Source organism: Felis catus, chromosome A1 (genome assembly GCF_018350175.1).
Source record: "Felis catus isolate Fca126 chromosome A1, F.catus_Fca126_mat1.0, whole genome shotgun sequence".
Classification (NCBI taxonomy): domain Eukaryota; kingdom Metazoa; phylum Chordata; class Mammalia; order Carnivora; family Felidae; genus Felis; species Felis catus.
Genome location: NC_058368.1, coordinates 144,444,854 through 144,463,166, shown reverse-complemented (window position 1 = coordinate 144,463,166; position 18,313 = coordinate 144,444,854). Strand labels below are relative to the sequence as shown.

The window sequence follows — 18,313 nt, the reverse complement described above, 5'->3', positions numbered from 1 at the left end:
AACTGAGGGTGGATGAGGAGGTGGGGGAGAGGGGAAAATGGGTGATGGGTATTGAGGAGGGCACTTGTTGGGATGAGTACTGGGTATTGTATTGAAGCCAATCTGACAATAAATTATATTTAAAAAATAATGTGTCTATTTAACGGTACAAGAACAATGAATCACTTCTATACATTATTCATGGAATCAGAAAATACACACTATATATAACCATTCACTGATTTCCTTTTTCTCCCTAGCTTTAGTGAGATATAATTGACAAATAATATTGTGTAAGTTTAAAGTATACAAAGTGATGATTTGATATACTATATGTTATGAAATGATTACCATGGTAAGGTTACTTAATAAATCTATCACTTGCACAAAGTTACCTGTGTGTGTGTGTGTGTGTGTGTGTGTGTGTGTGTGTGGTGAGAACATTCAAGACCTACTCTCTTAGCAAATTTCAAGTATACAATGCAGTATTGTTAACTATAGTCACCATGCTGTGTACATTAGATCCAAGAAACATTACTTTTATAAATAAAAAACTGCTTTAAAAAATGTTCTATTAACATGGCACTTTATACCAAAAAGGAGAAAAACGAGTAAACTGTGGATTTATTTAACTTTCAGTATACATTTTAAACATTCTCCATTAAAAAAAAATCTGAATCTTCATGAATTCAGCAAAGTTGCAGGATATAAAATCAATGCACAGAAAGAGAAAGAAAAAGAAATCAAGGAATCGATCCTATTTACAGTTGCACCAAAATCCATAAAATACCCAGGAATAAATCTAACCAAAGAGGTGAAAAATCTATACACTGAAAACTATAGAAAGCTTATGAAAGAAATTGAGGAAGACACAAAAAAAATGGAAAAAGATTCCATGCTCCTGGATAAGAAGAACAAATATTGTTAAAATGCATGAAAAGATGCTCAACATCGCTCCTCATCAGGGAAATACAAATCAAAACCACACTCAGATATCACCTCACACCAGTCAGAGTGGCCAAAATGAACAAATCAGGAGACTATAGATGCTGGAGAGGATGTAGAGAAACAGGAACCCTCTTGCACTGTTGATGGGAATGCAAACTGGCGCAGCCGCTCTGGAAAACAGTGTGCAGGTTCCTCAAAAAATTAAAAATAGACCTACCCTATGACCCAGCAGTAGCACTGCTAGGAATTTATCCAAGGGATACAGGAGTACTGATGCATAGGGGCACTTGGACCCCAATGTTTATAGCAGCACTCTCAACAATAGCCAAATTATGGAAAGAGCCTATATGTCCATCAACTGATGAATGGATAAAGAAATTGTGGTTTATATACACAATGGAGTACCACGTGGCAATGAGAAAGAATGAAATATGGCCTTTTGTAGCAACGTGGACGGAAATGGAGAGTGTGATGCTAAGTGAAATAAGCTATACAGAGAAAGACAGATACCGTATGTTTTCACTCTTATGTGGATCCTGAGAAACTTAACAGAAACCCATGGAGGAGGGGAAGGAAAAAAAAAAAAGAGGTTAGAGTGGGAGAGAGCCAAAGCATTAGAGACTCTTAAGAACTGAGAACAAACTGAGGGCTGATGGGGGTGGTAGCGAGGGGAGGGTGGGTGATGGGTATTGAAGAGGGCATCTTTTGGGATGAGCACTGGGTGTTGTATGGAAGCAAATTTGACAATAAATTTCATATATTTTTTAAAAAATGCTGATACTACCCAAAGCAATCTACATATTCAATGCAATCCCTATGAAAGTAACACCAAAAATAATATAAAAACAGGGAGGGGGACAAAACAGAAGAGACTCATAAATATGGAGAACAAACTGAGGGTTGCTGGAAGGGTTGTGGGAGGGGGGATGGGCTAAATGGGTAAGGGGCATTAAGGAATCTACTCCTGAAATCATTGTTTCACTATACGCTAACTAATTTGGATGTAAATTTTAAAAAATAAAAAATAAAATTAAAAAAAAAATCTTTGAATCTTTAAAGCACAAAAAGCAATTTAGCAACTTAGCTACATCTTTCTTCTGAAAAAAATTACCTATTAATATCACTCTCCTATATCTAATATTTATTGCAGTCGAAAAGATTCATAAAACAGAAAGGATTTAAATGACAAAGAAAAACCTTTTTAGTCATCTATCCTTATAGGTAATATTCTCCTATACTTAGTAATCGTCCAACTATTTCTCAAGGAATTTGTCATTCACCAAATATTGTCCATAGAAATTAAAAATCTTACCTTGGACTCAGGGCACCCAGGTGGGTCAGTCAGTTAAGCATCCAACTCTGGATTTTGGCTCAGGTCATAACCTCACAGTAGTGAGATTGAGCCCCGTCTCTGGCTCCAAGATGGGCTCTGCACTAGGCATGGAGCTTGCTTAGGATTCTCTCCCTCTCTGTCTGCCCCACCCCCTCTCATGTGCATGCATACCCATTCTCTCTCTCTCTCTCTCTCTCTCTCTCTCTCTCTCTCTCTCTCTCTCAAAAAAGAAGAAACAAAAGAAACAAAAAACTTGGCTTCATAAAACCTTGGATAAGTATTGCCCATCAAAATTAAAAACTATGTACTCACAAACTAGGCAGAGAATCTATCTGGTTCTCAAAATGGACCATAAAATGAACAGAATACCATCAGTACTAATCAAAATTCCAACTAATTTGCTGTTTAAATTGCCCTTATTTACATGAAAAAGTTTAATTGTGAAAAATTTTTAATACTATTCTTATAACATTTTAGTTTACAAAACACTGTTCACATAGATTAGCCTAATTAATTTGCTCTCCCTATTTTTGGCGGGCACCTGGTTGGCTCACTCAGTTGAGTGTCTGACTCTTGACATCATCTCAGGTCATGATCTCATGCTTCGTGGGTTTGAGCCCCGCAATGGGCTCTGCTCTGACAGTGCAGAGCCTGCTTGGGATTCTCTCTTTCTCCCTTTCTCCCTGTCACCAACAGTATTCACTGCTCTGGGTCAGGGGAGACTACAACCTTGTTAGACCTAGGGGCCAAAAAGTGGTAGCATAAATCAAGACACTGAGGATGTGGACTCACATCAAAATATAAAGAAATCTTCTCACAGTCAAGAGCCATAGTATAAGCAAGGTCTGAAATGGCAGTGCTGAGCCCCTCGTGGTATTGGGCAGACACCAAGAAGGAAGCCTGTGATGGAAGCCAGTAGCACAGGAGAAAGATGGAGCTCTGGAGACAGACTGACCTGATCCCCAACATCCTACTCCACCACGACCCAGCTCTCAGGCCCTCAGCACAGGGCCAAGCAGATAAGAAATTGGAGGTTATGTGAACTGGTTCTAATGCTTCCCTTAGGTAAATAGGAGACCACAGCTTTGCTTTGATGACATAAGTTCATCAATCTGGGAAGGAAATAATAACTTGCTTTATGGGTTTTACAAATGTGGCCAGATGAGACTGACATCCTCTCAAACTGCAAATGAAACAAGACAGAGAAGAATGAGACTAAAGACAAAATCTTTTCTCTCCTGGTTAGATGTTTCTAGCACCTAGCTAAGGGCCAAACTCAAGAAATGCTAAGTTACTAAATTAGGTTCTATTAACCAAGTTTTCCACTTAGTAAACTTTTTCCCTGTGTGAATTAGTAAACCAGTCTAGGTCTCAGTATTCTTATCTGCAAAATAAAGAGGACACTGTCATCTCAAGGTGGTTATGAAGATTAAATGAGATAATATATGTAGAATGCTTGGCTCTTTAATCCAAAATTAGCACTCAATAATGGTAGCTGTTACAACTGTATAAAACATTGTGTATAAATAACTAACAAGTTAATATCCTAAATGAAATTATCTAATTGTATTTTGGTTTACTTTCTTAGAAGAAAGGTTTAACTTATGCCAGGAGAAAGACAAGTGCTTTAAATTAAGTGCTCATACACTAAGATGATTGATAGATAGACATACAGATAGATAGGTGAAGGTGGGGAGGGAGAAAGATAGACATCAGATATGAGAAAACTATCTAAAAGAAAAGTTTAAAACTAAATCCACTGTGTAAGGAATAAAATGGGGTTTACATCTCAGTATCCTCAAGTAGTAAGATAAACATCTGTAAAAAATCTCATGACTACAAAATAACACTTTCGTTTGATTTTTTCAAAAACACTATATTCAAAGATGTTCAGAATTAAACTGATAAAATAAGTATAATTATGATTTGACGTCTTAGTATTTTATTATTAATGATTAAGAAGTAATTAACAGACAAATATCCAGGAAAAACACACACACACAAAATAACTCTTCCACTGTTTTGAAAAGAGTTTTACTGATTTGTAGATGCATTATTAAAACTCATTGCTGAGTGGTAATGGCCAAGCAGCTTGTTATAGACCCTGTCCCACTCTCCAGCCCCCCAACACGCACACACTGAGAACAATTAGAAAAGCTGGACACAACACGGAAAAAAAAATATCCATTTGAAAGCATCAGTGAGATAACAAGACCTAAGCCAGGACCTAACGTGTAAAGACACAGTAGAAAAGGGAAGTAAACTAGTGAGTCTAACTGTCTTTGAAGTTGTTCCTCTCAAGGAATTTGCCAGTTTCTAAGTGGTACAAAGCAAGAGGCTAGGAGGACAACCAGAAATCAGCAGATAAGAGGCTGGAAACCAGCACTGAGTTTCTGGTAGTCTCATGGGGATGGAGGAGACCAAGGAGGGAAGAGTTCTGTAAACATCCAGGATTCCAGATAAGATCCTGGAAAGGCTACACTTCAGAAATTAATGCAAACTTAAAATGGGTATATTCTCACAAAACCTGAAACCTAGCTTTCACCAGCTGAATCATAGAATGGATTAATGTAACATAAATCCCATATTTATGCCTGCAAGAAAACAAAAGTAAATCCTCTCCAAAGGAAAATAATATCATGCAGAGCCTCCAATTATTTCTTTGATTTTTCATAGACAATGCCCAAAATTCAAACAAAATTACAAGGCATGCAGACAACTATTAGCTTATTGCTGATTCCTTGTCCATACTTACCCACAGAGGCCTTGTAACTTTCCAACCTGAAATTCTCATTTTAGGATGAATCAACTTGGACTCAAGAACAAACAAGACAAGGGCCCAAACCTTGCTCATCAAATGGAAAGGTATGTTCAAGAGTGTAGCTAGTCTGGCCTCAGGAGCAAGTATCCCTCTGTGGAGAAGTTGATCTGTTCTGCTACCTAAAGCAAAACCATTGACTCAAGGGGGCCTTCAATACACAAAAGATTCCCTAAATGTCTGGGCCTGGTTCATTGATGGTTTGGCTAAGCTGAAACCCAGTGGTATTCACTGGGTGTTGTGGCTATTCAGCCTCAGTGCCAGCTATGCAGAAGCAAAAGAAGATGTAGTTACTCTGGTCAGAGGGTAGGACTCATGCTTTTGGGCTGTTGCCATTGGTTAGTTGTTTGGTCTACCACTTGGAAAACTGCAGACAGGAAAATTAAAGAGACCCTTCTTTGGAAACACGAACCTAGGAACAAACCAAGTCTGCTGACTGAACTGTCTGGAGCACTCATGCAGATGCCCATAGGAAGGGCTGTGAACCTACTGGAATCAAGTAGGCTGATTCATCAAGGCTGATGGAGCCTGACTCTGTTTCTAAGGCAGAGGCTACCACTGCAGGGCAGATGTGTGACTCCTGCCACAAGCTGACCTGTTTGTCTCACAATGGAAGAGGCCATGTCACAGGGGTGTTACCTCCTCTCACTCCTGGCAGATTGGCTACATTAGACCTCTGAACCCCTCTCAGGGTACTAAGTGCTGCCTCACCATTGTTCATAATTTTCAGTTACTGATTAGCTGCTCCCAGCCACACCATTGTGGCCCTTGAAATGAATCTGTGTAGTCAACAATGGATTGATTGTCCACCTCTCTCTTCCTTATTCCCTCCCATTCATACGCTCTAGTAAGGCAGTTTGATCTCTGAAAGTAGGTATTCCAAGAAAGAGAAGAGACAATTCTTTCTTGGCAACTTCCTGGGGAATGACAGTAGAAAGAGTTATAGGGCATTATGTATTTATATTTTGAAAACTGAGGATTCCATCTTAAGCACTGTGGATATGATATATTTTTTTTCACTACAGCACCTCCAGACCAGCATGGTTGATACATACTCCAAGAGGCAGCCGAGCTGAAAGGGGCATCAGGGACTCAAGCTTAACTCTGGTTAAGTTTGATAAAGATGCCCTCCCTTAACCCTCTTGGACCTGACCCTTACACATGAAAGGTATAGGTGTAGTAGGGGAGGAATTATTTCAGACCTCAAAAAGTATATGGAAGACAGAACATTATGAATTTTTGTCTTTTAGAATTACCTCTTCAGCCTTCCCCCAAAGGGAAAACACCCTGGCATGGCAATTTGAAACTGTTGCAAGCACATTCGATTTTACTTACTACAGCATCATTTGTGATCCACTTGATTGCGCTGACCACAGAGCAGCAGGGGAGGGCCCCGACTCCTGCCCCTTCCACACAAAGCACTTCCAGATATTGTCCCTACCCCCATTCATATCATGGGCAGACAAATGCCATAAATAAAAGGTAATTTATACTACATTAAATTTTTAAACTTCTCTTCATCAAAAGACACCTTTAAGAGAGTAGAAAGGCAAGCCAGGGTAAAAAAACATTTGCACTATATATAATTAACAAAGGAATCATGTCCTCAAATATATTAGAATGAACAATATGCAATTATGATATTCAAGAATTTTAATGTACAAAAATGGCAATTCATATAGTTTAAATTAATATTTAAAACTCCTACAGATCAGTAAAATAACTCATAAAAATGGGCGAAAGATTGAACAAGCACTTCAAAGCAGAGAAAAATCAAATGGTCAATAAATAATAGAAAAGGTGTTCAACCTCATTATCAGAGAAATGAAAATGAAAACCAAAAGGAGATACTACTACAGACCCATTAGAATGCTTAAATCTAAAAGATCGATAATACCAGGGGTTAGAAAGGATGTAGAGCAACTGGTATTCTTCTGCACTGCTGGTGGGAACATCAACCAATATAAAACTATTTCAGAAAATTGGCTAAAATTACTGAAGCCAAATGTATGTGTGTCCTATGAACCAACAATTTCATTCCCAAGTATATACCCAACAGAAATGCATATGTGTATGTGCACCAAAAGACCTGTACAGTAATTTCTGTATCCTTAGTATTTAAAATAGCTTCAAAGTGGGAACAATCCAAATATCCATCAACACGAGATAAAGAAAGTTATACAGACAGTCCCCAACTTGGAATGGTTTGACTTATGATTTTTTTGACTTTTTGATGGTACAAAAGGAATACACATTCAGTAGAAACCACACGTTGAATTCCGAATTTTGATCTTTTCCTGGGCTACTGGTCCCAGAGTGTGGTCCTCTCTCATGATGCTTGCTGGTGGCAATGAGCCACAATTCCCAGTCAGCCACGCATGTGGTCATGAGTGATAACAATTGATGCACTAATAACCATTCTGCATTCATGCACCCATTCTGTTTATTGCTTGCAGTACAGTATTTAATAATTTACATGAGACATTCAACACTTTATATAGAATAAGCTTTGTGATAGATGATTTGCCCAACTGTAGGTTAATATAAGTGTCCTGAGCACATTTAAGGTACGTTAGGCTAAGCTATGTTTGGTAGGTTAGGTATATAAAAGCATTTTTGACTTATGATATGTTTAACTTACAGTGGTTTATTAGGACATAACCCTACTGTAAGTCAAGGAAGATCTTGTATGTTCGTCCAGTAGAATACTACAAGAAATGAAAACAAATGGACCACAACATCCAACAACACAGATCAAGCTCACAAAGATGACATTGAGGGAAAGAAGCCTGGCGCAAAGGAGTACTTACTGCATGAGTCCATGATGAAGTTCAAAAACAGGCAAAAGCAATCCCTAATGTTATTAGTAAGGATGGTGGCTTTCTATGTCTAGGAGTAGTGAAGAGGAACAGACATGAGGTTAGTTTCTGGAGGGCTGATCATGTTAATAGTTTGATCTGGGTGCTGCTTACACACAGTCACGTTGCACAAGTGCATCAACTGGCATCCTTGTAATTTGTGCATTTTTCTCTACATTTGCTATACTTTTTAAAAAGTTTATATTTAATTTATTATTAAAGGAAAAATATTCAAATAATTTTTGAATATTAAAATATTAAAAAGTAAGGGAAAATTATGAACATGATCCCTAAACAATACAGGAGGTCAATCAAGACCAGAGGACAGAAATTATATTATTGGAAAGATCATATTGATACGGTGAGGGTATAAAACTGCTAGTGAAGGAAGCGAATGTGGCTCATAACGAATTAATATTAGTTTGATGAAGACAGCATTAACTAGCTTGATGAGTACACTAGACATGTCAATAATGATGTCTATCACACCCACCAAACTTTCCATAAAACTAACTCACCCACGACCCCTCTAGTTTAACAGCCAACCCATGGACTGGTCAGAGATCAGTCTAGTCCCCAAATATGAGCTGAGCCAATCAGCCCCAATCACGAGCTGAGCTTCGTGAGAAGCAGCATTAAGGATGCCACAGGAGAAAGCACTCATTCTTGCTCTAAACAAGATTCTTCGAGCTACACAGCTCTTAAGAGTTTGGAAAATGGACTTCAATAAAGCAAAGAAGAACCCTCAGTAAGAGAATCCCCTATGATTTAATATCCCCTAGAGTGAAGTCAAATCATGAAAATATTTTTACACTATGATCACAGCTAAACAACTGATTTCAAATTTCTTTTCTTTTGGATTTAACATACTGGAATTTATTTAAAAGCTAATTCCACCACCTTTACGTCTTCACAACTACTGTCTTAAGTTGTTTCCTTTATAATGATATCAAAGAAGCAAAAAGATGAGGACCATTATAACAACACACATTAAAACAGAAACACGTTACATCCTCTTTCCAAGATCATTCTTTTGAGAGCCACATTTAGCATAATATTCAGTGCCAAACAAGGTTTATGCAAAAAAGAAAAAAATCCTTATTTATAAGTTAAATAATACAATGTGTAGAGCTTGCTTTAAAATAGTCTAGGGGGAGAAAAAGAAGCATATGTGGAGGGAAACAAAGATCACAAGAAAGCAGAAAGCTGGAGATTACTGAAGATAGATATATTAGCATTCCCTGAATTATTCTATTTTGTGTTAAATTTAAAACATTTCTAAAGAGGAAGGAAAGAAAAAACTTGCTAAATGACCAAAGTAATGAAAACAAAAAGTGGGATGCCTGGGTGGCTCAGTTGATTAAGAGTCCGACTCTTGATTTCAGCTCAGGTCATGATCTCACAGTTTCATGGGATTGAGCCCCAAATCAGGCTCTGCGTGCTGACCGCACGGAACCTGCTTGAGATTCTCTGTCTCCCTCTCTCTCTGCCCCTCCCTCACTCATGCTGTCTCTGTTTCTCTCCAAATAAATAAATTTTTAAACTTTAAAAAGAATAAAAAATAAAATAAAGTAGAAAGCCAACAAGGAATTACATTAGAAAGAATTTAATGGAAACACCAGCTGACAAATGTGTAGACTATTCACATGCCATGTTAAGAGCCTGGTGTGGACGACTGCCTGACAACAACCTGATGACGTAGGTACTGTCATGATGCTCGTCTTCAGGCAGGGACCAGGCTTAGAAAGAGACATTGCTCAAGATCACATATAGGTGAGTAGCTAAGTTGAGACAGAAACCCTGGCAATTTCATTCTTGAACCGAGCCATACACAATACTACCATCGGACTTGGAAACTGATAAACCTAAAGTTAAAAGAAAGCAAATTCCTATCAGATGTGAACAGCCTCCTATACCTACACATCATTGACATGGTCTCGGCATGGCTTCCGTGAGGAATTCGGATGCTACTTTCATGATGAGCCGTAGACCAGGTTACCACCTCCACATTCCTACATTGCTATTCCCAGGAAACCTCTTAGCTTTCCAATCTTCCCTCTATTGGACAGCACTAACCCCTCTGTTTACATTAGTCACACAAATGGCACAGGCTCATAAATACAGCTCAGGAAATGAATCAGGCATTGTCTAAATTAAATCAGACCAATGACAAAATAAAACATTTCAGGAATCTGAAAAGAATGCAAAGTACCAGCAACCAGAGTCCCTTGGACTCCTGCTGTTTGTATCATCATGGGTCTCACGCAATGTCACATTGGGGAGTATGGGAAGGGCTAATAAAAGAAACTGTGGCCTACATTTAAGAAAAATACAGCACTAAAGGATCGATAAATTTTATTTTGAAGCATAGCTGTTTTAATGTCATTTTATCTGTCTGTGTCTTCTCAGATCTTCCGAGAATTCTAACTTTCATTAACTGACTCTACTCTGATGCTGTAGACTTTTATAGGACTCCCCAACTTTCTCATGTCTTTCTTTATAGTTCAAAAAGAAAACAAATACGATTGAAATAAACACTGATCAACTCCAACTTGTGTGTGTGTGTGTGTGTGTGTGTGTGTGTGTGCGCGCGCGCGCACGTGCCTTTCTGCCTTTTCCTTAAAAGTATATCTGGGGCGTTTGGCATTCCTGTGAGGAGTTTTAGGAAAAATGATTTGCGTCTTTATTTTTCCTTGAATCATAAGTTTTTCACTTTCAAATGTCCCTCTCAGCAGGTAAAGACAGTGTTGCTACTATTCTTCCTTTCTGATCTTCTACTCTTAATAAACTTCTGCTTGTGGCTCCTTTTCTGTCCACCTCTTCATTCTTTGAAGCTGTGAGACAATGAACTCCAGATACTGAGGTAAAAAGCCCTGCAACGTTTCTTTGGGGGCTCACCTAAGATATCAATGTCTTCTAACTAAGCCGTCGCATATGCAAGAAAACTAAGACGTCCGAGAAAATTTTGCTAGCCCAGATGTTCCAAACACCTCCCCATTATATCGGACCTTTGGATTGACCTTAGAACCTGCTCTGACTGCCCCCTTCAGCAGGAAGCAGTTAAGATCAGTCCTTGTCCCAATTCCTAATGGCAGTGACAGTCACATGTTCGGGGGGGGGGGGGTGGGCGGAGAATATGATAGGAAAAGACAGGATTCAGTAGGCAGAAAGGAAAAGGTTAGGACCTGAGGTCTCTGGATGGGGAAAGCACATACTTTGGAAGAACGACGGGAGCGTCTGACCATAGCAAACCCCCTCGGGCTTAAGGTTCCTCTTAAGAATGTAACAGACACCACCTACTCCCCCTCAGGTTCCCTTCAGGAATTTGACAAAAGTCTTACCATGTATGACCCACAAGGAACATTTGGCCATAGACTACCCCTATTAAACCCCTAGGGTCAACCAAAACCCTAACAAACAAAGTCCCTGGTCTGTAGTCGGCGAGCATTCACTTTCGAATGCCCCCTCTCTGTAAAGAGAGCTTTCATACCATTCTTCCTTTCTGATCTTATACTCTTAATAAACTTTTGCCTGCTGCTCAAAAAAAAAATTAATTTTTTCAAGTGCCAGTAAAAAGGAAAAGTGAGAATATGTGCTTTCTGCACCTCTGGTCCACCTACTGATACCAATGTTTTCTCAAAGAAAAAAAGGAAAAAGAAAGAAAATTCTGCTACTGTTTTTTTCTAAACAGACACACCATCATGTTTGGCAGAAAAGCTAAAATATACACTTTGGGCAGAAAAGCTAAAATATACGCTTTGGTGGAGCCAAAATCATGTATTTATAACTTCACAATCGGCTCATATTTGAAAATTATACCAACTGAAGTATAACAAATAATTTTGGAATAATGGTAAATTTTAGAATAATGACCAAATATTATAAAATAAACAAATGTTTGTGACAGTACTATATTGATACCTAACAAGTATCATTTTCTAGTTTCACTTAAATATTAACTAATATTTTACTATACACAGTCTTAAATTAAGGTAAGCTTATTTCAAAAAGGAATTCATACAGCGATTAATGAAACAGAATATATAGTCCCGAAAAATAAAACTCCTTAACTTGTAGACAGATTGAATTTACAATTCACATCCTAAAATGTTAATGATATAAATAAAAATCTGTAAACTCCAAAATATGTCACTGCAAAACAAATGTTTCATATTTAATGATAGAAGATAACAAACCCAATAAACATACACACATAAGTACATATATCTCTTTCTTATAATACAAATGAACAAGCATGAAAACACAAAGCTAGTTTAAAAGTGTAAAAATTGGGACTTAAGATCTAGTAAGTAAAGCCAAATTGTTTGTCAACCTGTCTTCTTTCATTACAAAATAATCTTAAAGACTAGGTTTTCCTATTCTACAAAATTAAAATTACATTGACCGAAGCATGCATATTTACTGAAAAATATGGACAAAATCACCTTAAACATATCTGCATTAAACACACAGCAATATCAATTGTTTTAACCAACTATTAACATTTGCTTGCTGAAACCAGAAACGTGGTTATGACACATGCTCTACAATTTATCATCACCCAGTGAAAGGAAAATATCTCTATTTTTTAATTCCCAAAGAAATCAAATTATGTTACAATAATATAAATAGGAAGGTTTAGTGTAACCAAAATTAAAATAACTACATGTTGCTAATCCATAGAATTTTTCTTCATTTAAGTTTAAATGAAAGAATGATTACAAAGTTTAGGCAACAAATCATTTCTCCTCCTTAAATTACGTTTTAAAACTTTTTATAACATTTAGTAAATATTTTTATCCCATTTCCCTTCATTTATGTTCAAGAAGCAAAGGTCGAAAAGAAAATATTGAGCTGGTTATTATGCATCAATTAAACAACATGAACTAGACCTAAAATCCACCATCCACACTCCCCACCCTCCACAAGTATTTCAGGGCTTGCGTACAGCTCTGCCTAATTCCATAAAACGATTAAAATCCTCTGCTTGTGGTCAAGTTAGGAAGGCTAAAATGACTGGTTAGTAATGAGGTGACAGGGGAAATCACATAACCTTTAATCCCTTTAAAATTAAATCAACATGTTTAATTCAGCACAAATATGACAAGTATCTACTACTTTAAACCTCCAGAACTACGGAGATCTTTTAGACCAACAACAACTGACATCAGGGTGAATGGAACACTTAACATTACCAGGAAAATAAGAATAAATACCGCTTTGCTCCTATATGTCCTGCCTGCTAATAAGCAAGACACATACAGTTACTTAGATGGACCAGACTAACCGGATATGCACTTTCACTTAAGTGCAAATATTTTTACAGATCCCCTATTGAAGGAAATGAATGCCATGCAAAATTGTTTGTTTAAAATTTAAAATTGTTTGTTTAAACATAAATCTCATTTTTCTTTGAAAATGCAATGGTCTGCAATTATATTTCTCGAGAATCACAACTGCCCTTTAGTTTTTAAAGGGAAATAAGAATAAACAAAACAGTGATCCCAACCCCCAGCCCACTCAGATTTTAAATTTCTTGAAGCTCAATCTATTTAAAAAGCTTCCTTACTAAGGCACTCCTCGAGATGATTCAATCTTCATACCTGGAGCTGGACTTGGATCATCTCTATATCCCAAAAATGCTGTAAGTCTCAGTGTTAGCATAGGTAAAAACGAATAAAACATTACCAATCTCCAAGAGCTGAAGTGAGGTTCAAATGAGATGTGATAATGGAGACTTACACAGAGCCTGGCACATAGAAGGTACTTACTAAACTCAAATTCCCATTCCCCTTGAACGCCTTTACCTAGAACGAAAAGTTTTTCATTTTACATAAATGGAGATTTTTTTTAAAGAAATAAGTACCACCAACACACATTTGCAAGAAAAGGAACACTATTTGCAATTTTTTTTTTTGGCTGAATTCATCTTAATTATATCACCATAACTAAAAGTACCTAAAAAGTAGCCACTATGGAGGGGCGCCTGGGTGGCTTAGTCGGCTGGGTGTCATGACTCAGGTCATGATCTCGCGGTCACAATCTCTTGGTTCTTGGTTCGAGCCCTGCTAAGGGCTCTGTGGTGACAGCTCAGAGCCTGGAACCTGCTTTGGGTTCTGTGTCTCCCTCTCTCTCTTTACCCCTCCCCTGCTCATCCTACGTCTCTATCTCTCTCCCTCTATCTCTCAAAAATAAATAAACATAAAACAAAAAAAAAGTAGCCACTAAGGAAACTTGATATGAGAGTTTTGCAGTCAATCTCCTAAGAACCTACCAAAGTGAAATCTTTGGGACACTCCTGAAAAAAATGGAGCAAGGCAAATATTCCTTCAACATAGGCACATTTGTAAAGTGAAAAACACCTTTCTTTTTTCTTCTTAACTGGAAGCAGTTTAAAAAAAAACACTTTAACAGTGGTTTAAAATAAAAACCTTAATTTTTTCTTTCATCACCCAACTTCCTTTGAATTATTTAGAAGCAAACCAGTGAGTGTTTTCTTCTTATGACTTACCTTAAAACACAATTAAACAGAATTTAAGAATCATTTGAAGGATAAGTACCATTTAAACTGACAAGAATGATTATAGGCATTTTATAGCAAAAACTGCATTAACTATAGTAACTGTCAATGACATTACATCGCCCTCCAATGTAAATAAGAATGTCTCTGTTCTAGCGATGATGTTGGTTTGCACATCTGCTGACCTATTAGAATGTCCACTTTGATCACGTGCTTGTCCTTAGCTTCTCAGATTTAGTATTTATTTCTGAGAATGGTAATCTTTAAATCTTATGAAATAGTCTGTCACATCCTCTACACAGCAAAAGCTCACGCTGCTGTTACAACATTAGAAACAGGAGATACCATTATTGAAAGGCAACTTGAAATCTTCTTAGCCCGACTCTTAATTTCTAAATATTAAGAAACAGATTTCATTCACAGAAAGAAAAAAAAAACACAGAGGAACTGTTAAGAAATTTGCATACGGAGGTCACAGCAACATGGTGGAGGAAAACCACTCTGCCTCCCTAAATCTCATTTCAAGCCCTGATCTTCAACTATGTTTATGGGTTGGACAGAGACATTTATTCGAAAAGCTCCAGAAGGATATTTGGAGATGCAAACCTTAAGACAGTCCCTGTTCAGTGCCTCAACTTCGCCAGTTTCAAGTCTAGGTGCTTGAGAAGATGGGAGCACACAGCAACATAAATTAACTGGAAGGGAACCCAGTGCATAAACTGTAAGCTTAAGGTAGAAGGTTTCTTTTTGTTTCCTATCTTTGCAATTTCTTCTTAATTCTTCAAACACACCCAGACAGGCAGTACTACAGAAAAGCATCAACCTGCTAAACTGACCTAAGTCAGGCAGGCATGGCTAACAGAAGACACAATTTGACAGATTTCCCAATCCAACTCCTGTGTACCTCAGGTGTTTTCACATGGACCAAAGGTTCTCATTTCTATCCTCTTAAAGATGTACAGAATGAGTGAGAAATACTCATAACTTGTATGACAACAGAATTTTTTTTTTACTAGGATGACTTGCTTAGGATTTCCATTAGAAAGTGGCATAAAAGTCAAACTATTTGGAGATTACCTTTATTTATTAAAGTGTGGTATAAAGAAAACTGTCCAGAAAAGAACAGTACAGATATTTTCCAAGTAGAAAAATATTGGTTTTCATATAATGTTAACTGGTCAGCCAGCCAGACAAGTTCCGACAAGTAACATCTTACCACCCCCAACTCAAAAAAAGAAAAAAGGAGTGGCTAGCTCCTGATATTAGTATAAATACAAAGAGAAAACCTAATTTGGAATTAAGTCAATGATATATTCAGGATATTTTCTTTCACACATAATAACATTTAAGAATCTAGGGTAGCTCAGTCGGTTAGGCGTCCAACATTGGCTCAGGTCATGATCTCGAAGTTCCTGGGTGCAAGCCCCCTGTGGGGCTCTGTGCTGACAGTTTAAGGCCTGGAGCCTGCTTTAGATTCTATGTCTCCCTCTCTCTCTCTTCCCCTCCCCCACTCATACTCTGTGTGTGCCTCTCTCTCTCTCTCTCTCTCTCTCTCTCTCTCTCTCTCTCTCAGAAATAAACATTAAAAAAAAAAAGAAAAAGAACCTATTAGTTATGGCTCTGGTGGGGCCTTGGAACACATACCTTTTTTTTTTTTTTAAATCTCACCAACAGAAAAAAAAATAGATACTGAAACAAATCTGTTTCCTCAAAACCCTTTTCCTTCTCTTAATTTAAATTAAAAAATGTAGAACTTGAAACTTCAACTTATATTTCCAGTATCTACATCTACAAAATAGGAAATCAGTTTTTCAAAAAACCCTCACCATGTCCCCAAAAACCAAAGAGGATATTTTTTAAATTTCAGATTTATATGCGCTATAACAAGTTTAACCAAATAAGTCTGTTAATGATTTATAGTGAAACCGAAGTGGGGGGGGGGAAAAAAACAAAACCTCCTGGTTAATCTAGTTTGAACTCCTCTTAATTTTACACATTGTTTTATAAGCCCCAGGGGTTATGCAGGCATCTTATTCATCATCCCATCGCTAGCGCCTCCCACAGCCACTCTCTTGCCGGAGAAGCTGTTTGGTCTAACTTGCTGGGAAAATTCAGCTGCGAAACATTTTTATGCAACAGCGAAAACAATCGGCCTCTTTTTTTCAAGGTGGAGATCTAGAAGCGAAGTGAGAACGTTTGAGACCATAAAATTAGTCTGCTCTAACTTTAATAACTAAATGGTGATTGAAAAAAAAATACAAATTTCGCATTTGCAGGAATGGGGGGCGGGGGGAGGGCAGGAGGTACTAAACCTAGAGGGGCTTTTCTCCTCCCCGAGTGCGAACACAGCAAAACTAATAAAATTATGACCCGGAATAAAAAGGTCACATTTATTTTCAAAGCATTCATTTAAAAGTACAGAGAAGCATTCTTTAAAAATGCCCACATGTTTAAACGTAGCAGGAATGTGGCTAGCAAATACTAATCCTGAGGGAAATGGATTCACATTTACCTTCATAATTAGACCCAGCAGGTCAAATGTTAGCAAGGTAAACGGACATAAACCACAAAAACAGATTGAAAACGGCCAACAGAAAGTTCCTGTCCTTTCCTGGGAGCCCCCGTTTCTTCCTTACACAACCAGCCATCAAACATGTGCAGGCAAAAAAAAAAAAAAAAAACAAAAAAAACAAAACAGACCTACACGCACCAGCCGGGTAAGGGAGAAACCAAACTTTCCCAAATAAGTTAGTTCCGTCTTGCCAATCTAAATCCAACAGGTGTCAACCCACGTCACCACAGAAAATCCTTCCGAACAAGGTCTAGCGAAGCAACGGATGGTTTGCAATGAAAAGAGCCGACCTCTTTCAGGGTCGCGAAAGAAACAAAGCGGGGCCTCAGTACCGATTACAAGGAGGTGGGGGAGAAAGGGGGATGGAGATGGGGAGGCGCGTGCAGATGTCCTGCCCCCGACACCGCAGGGGAACCTAGGATCTCGGAGCACGGTTCCCGCGTTCTGTCGAGCCCTAGACCTCGAGGGTTGGAACAGGGAGTTCCACGGCGGGAGGGAGGGAGACAGAGGAAGAAGGGCGGATGGTACCTGCTTGTCCAGCGCGTCCCGGGCGCCGGCCGGCCCGACCCCGGCCCTGGGCGGCGCGGGCGTCCGCTCGCAGCTGCAGCCCTCCAGGAGATACATGCCCGCCGGGCGGCCGCTCTGCTCGCCCTCGAAGTAGAAGAGCACATTCTGGTAGAGAGCGAACCACTTCTCGTGCCAGCGACTCGCCTCGGCTGCCTTCTTGCTCAGGAAGCCGCGCTTGGTGCCCTCCTTTCGGGCCAGGAAGGCCAGGTACAGGGCGTGCCCCTCGTTGTAGCGCACGCTCTTCTGCATGGTGAGGGCGCGGGGGGCTCACCGCTGCCTCGAAGCCATCTCTCGGCCAACTCGCCCCAGGGCGCGCCCGCTCCGGTCCGGGCTGGCGAAGGGCGCCCCCTTGCCTGACGCCGAGCGCAGGGCACCCCGCCGCCCTTCGAGGCGTGGCGCCTCGCGGATCCGAGGGGCTCCCGGCTGCGGCCAGGGCACGTTCTCGACCGCGACCGCCGCCCTCCTGGCCGAGCGAAGCCCGGGGAGCCCCCGACGCCCGCGCGGAAAAATGGCCCCGAGAGGGCGCCCGGACCCGTCTCCGCTTCGCCCGAAGTTGCGGGAGCCGGAGCCCCGCGGCGGTCTGGGCCGGCGCGACGCGCGGCAGCCCGAGGAGGACTGTCCTCGGGCAACTGGCTCCGGGAAACAGAAGGTAAAACGTCACGTGGGAGATCAGCTGTAATCGGCTTGGAGACCGATTTAAAGGGCAAAGTCGGCGCGG

At 39.4% G+C, this 18,313-nt stretch overlaps 1 protein-coding gene across 4 annotated transcripts in view; it reads right to left on the bottom strand.

Annotated features, from left to right (window-relative positions):
* The window catches only part of RASGRF2 (Ras protein specific guanine nucleotide releasing factor 2), a 240,714-nt gene extending 222,870 nt beyond the window's left edge, over positions 1-17,844 (bottom strand). For all 4 annotated transcript variants that reach the window (XM_023257887.2, XM_023257899.2, XM_023257908.2 and 1 more), the window contains exon 1: positions 17,557-17,844. In XM_023257887.2, the coding sequence (XP_023113655.1) occupies positions 17,557-17,844 (288 nt within the window). The remainder of the gene's footprint in view (positions 1-17,556) is intronic.
* Positions 17,845-18,313: the final 469 nt, after the last annotated feature.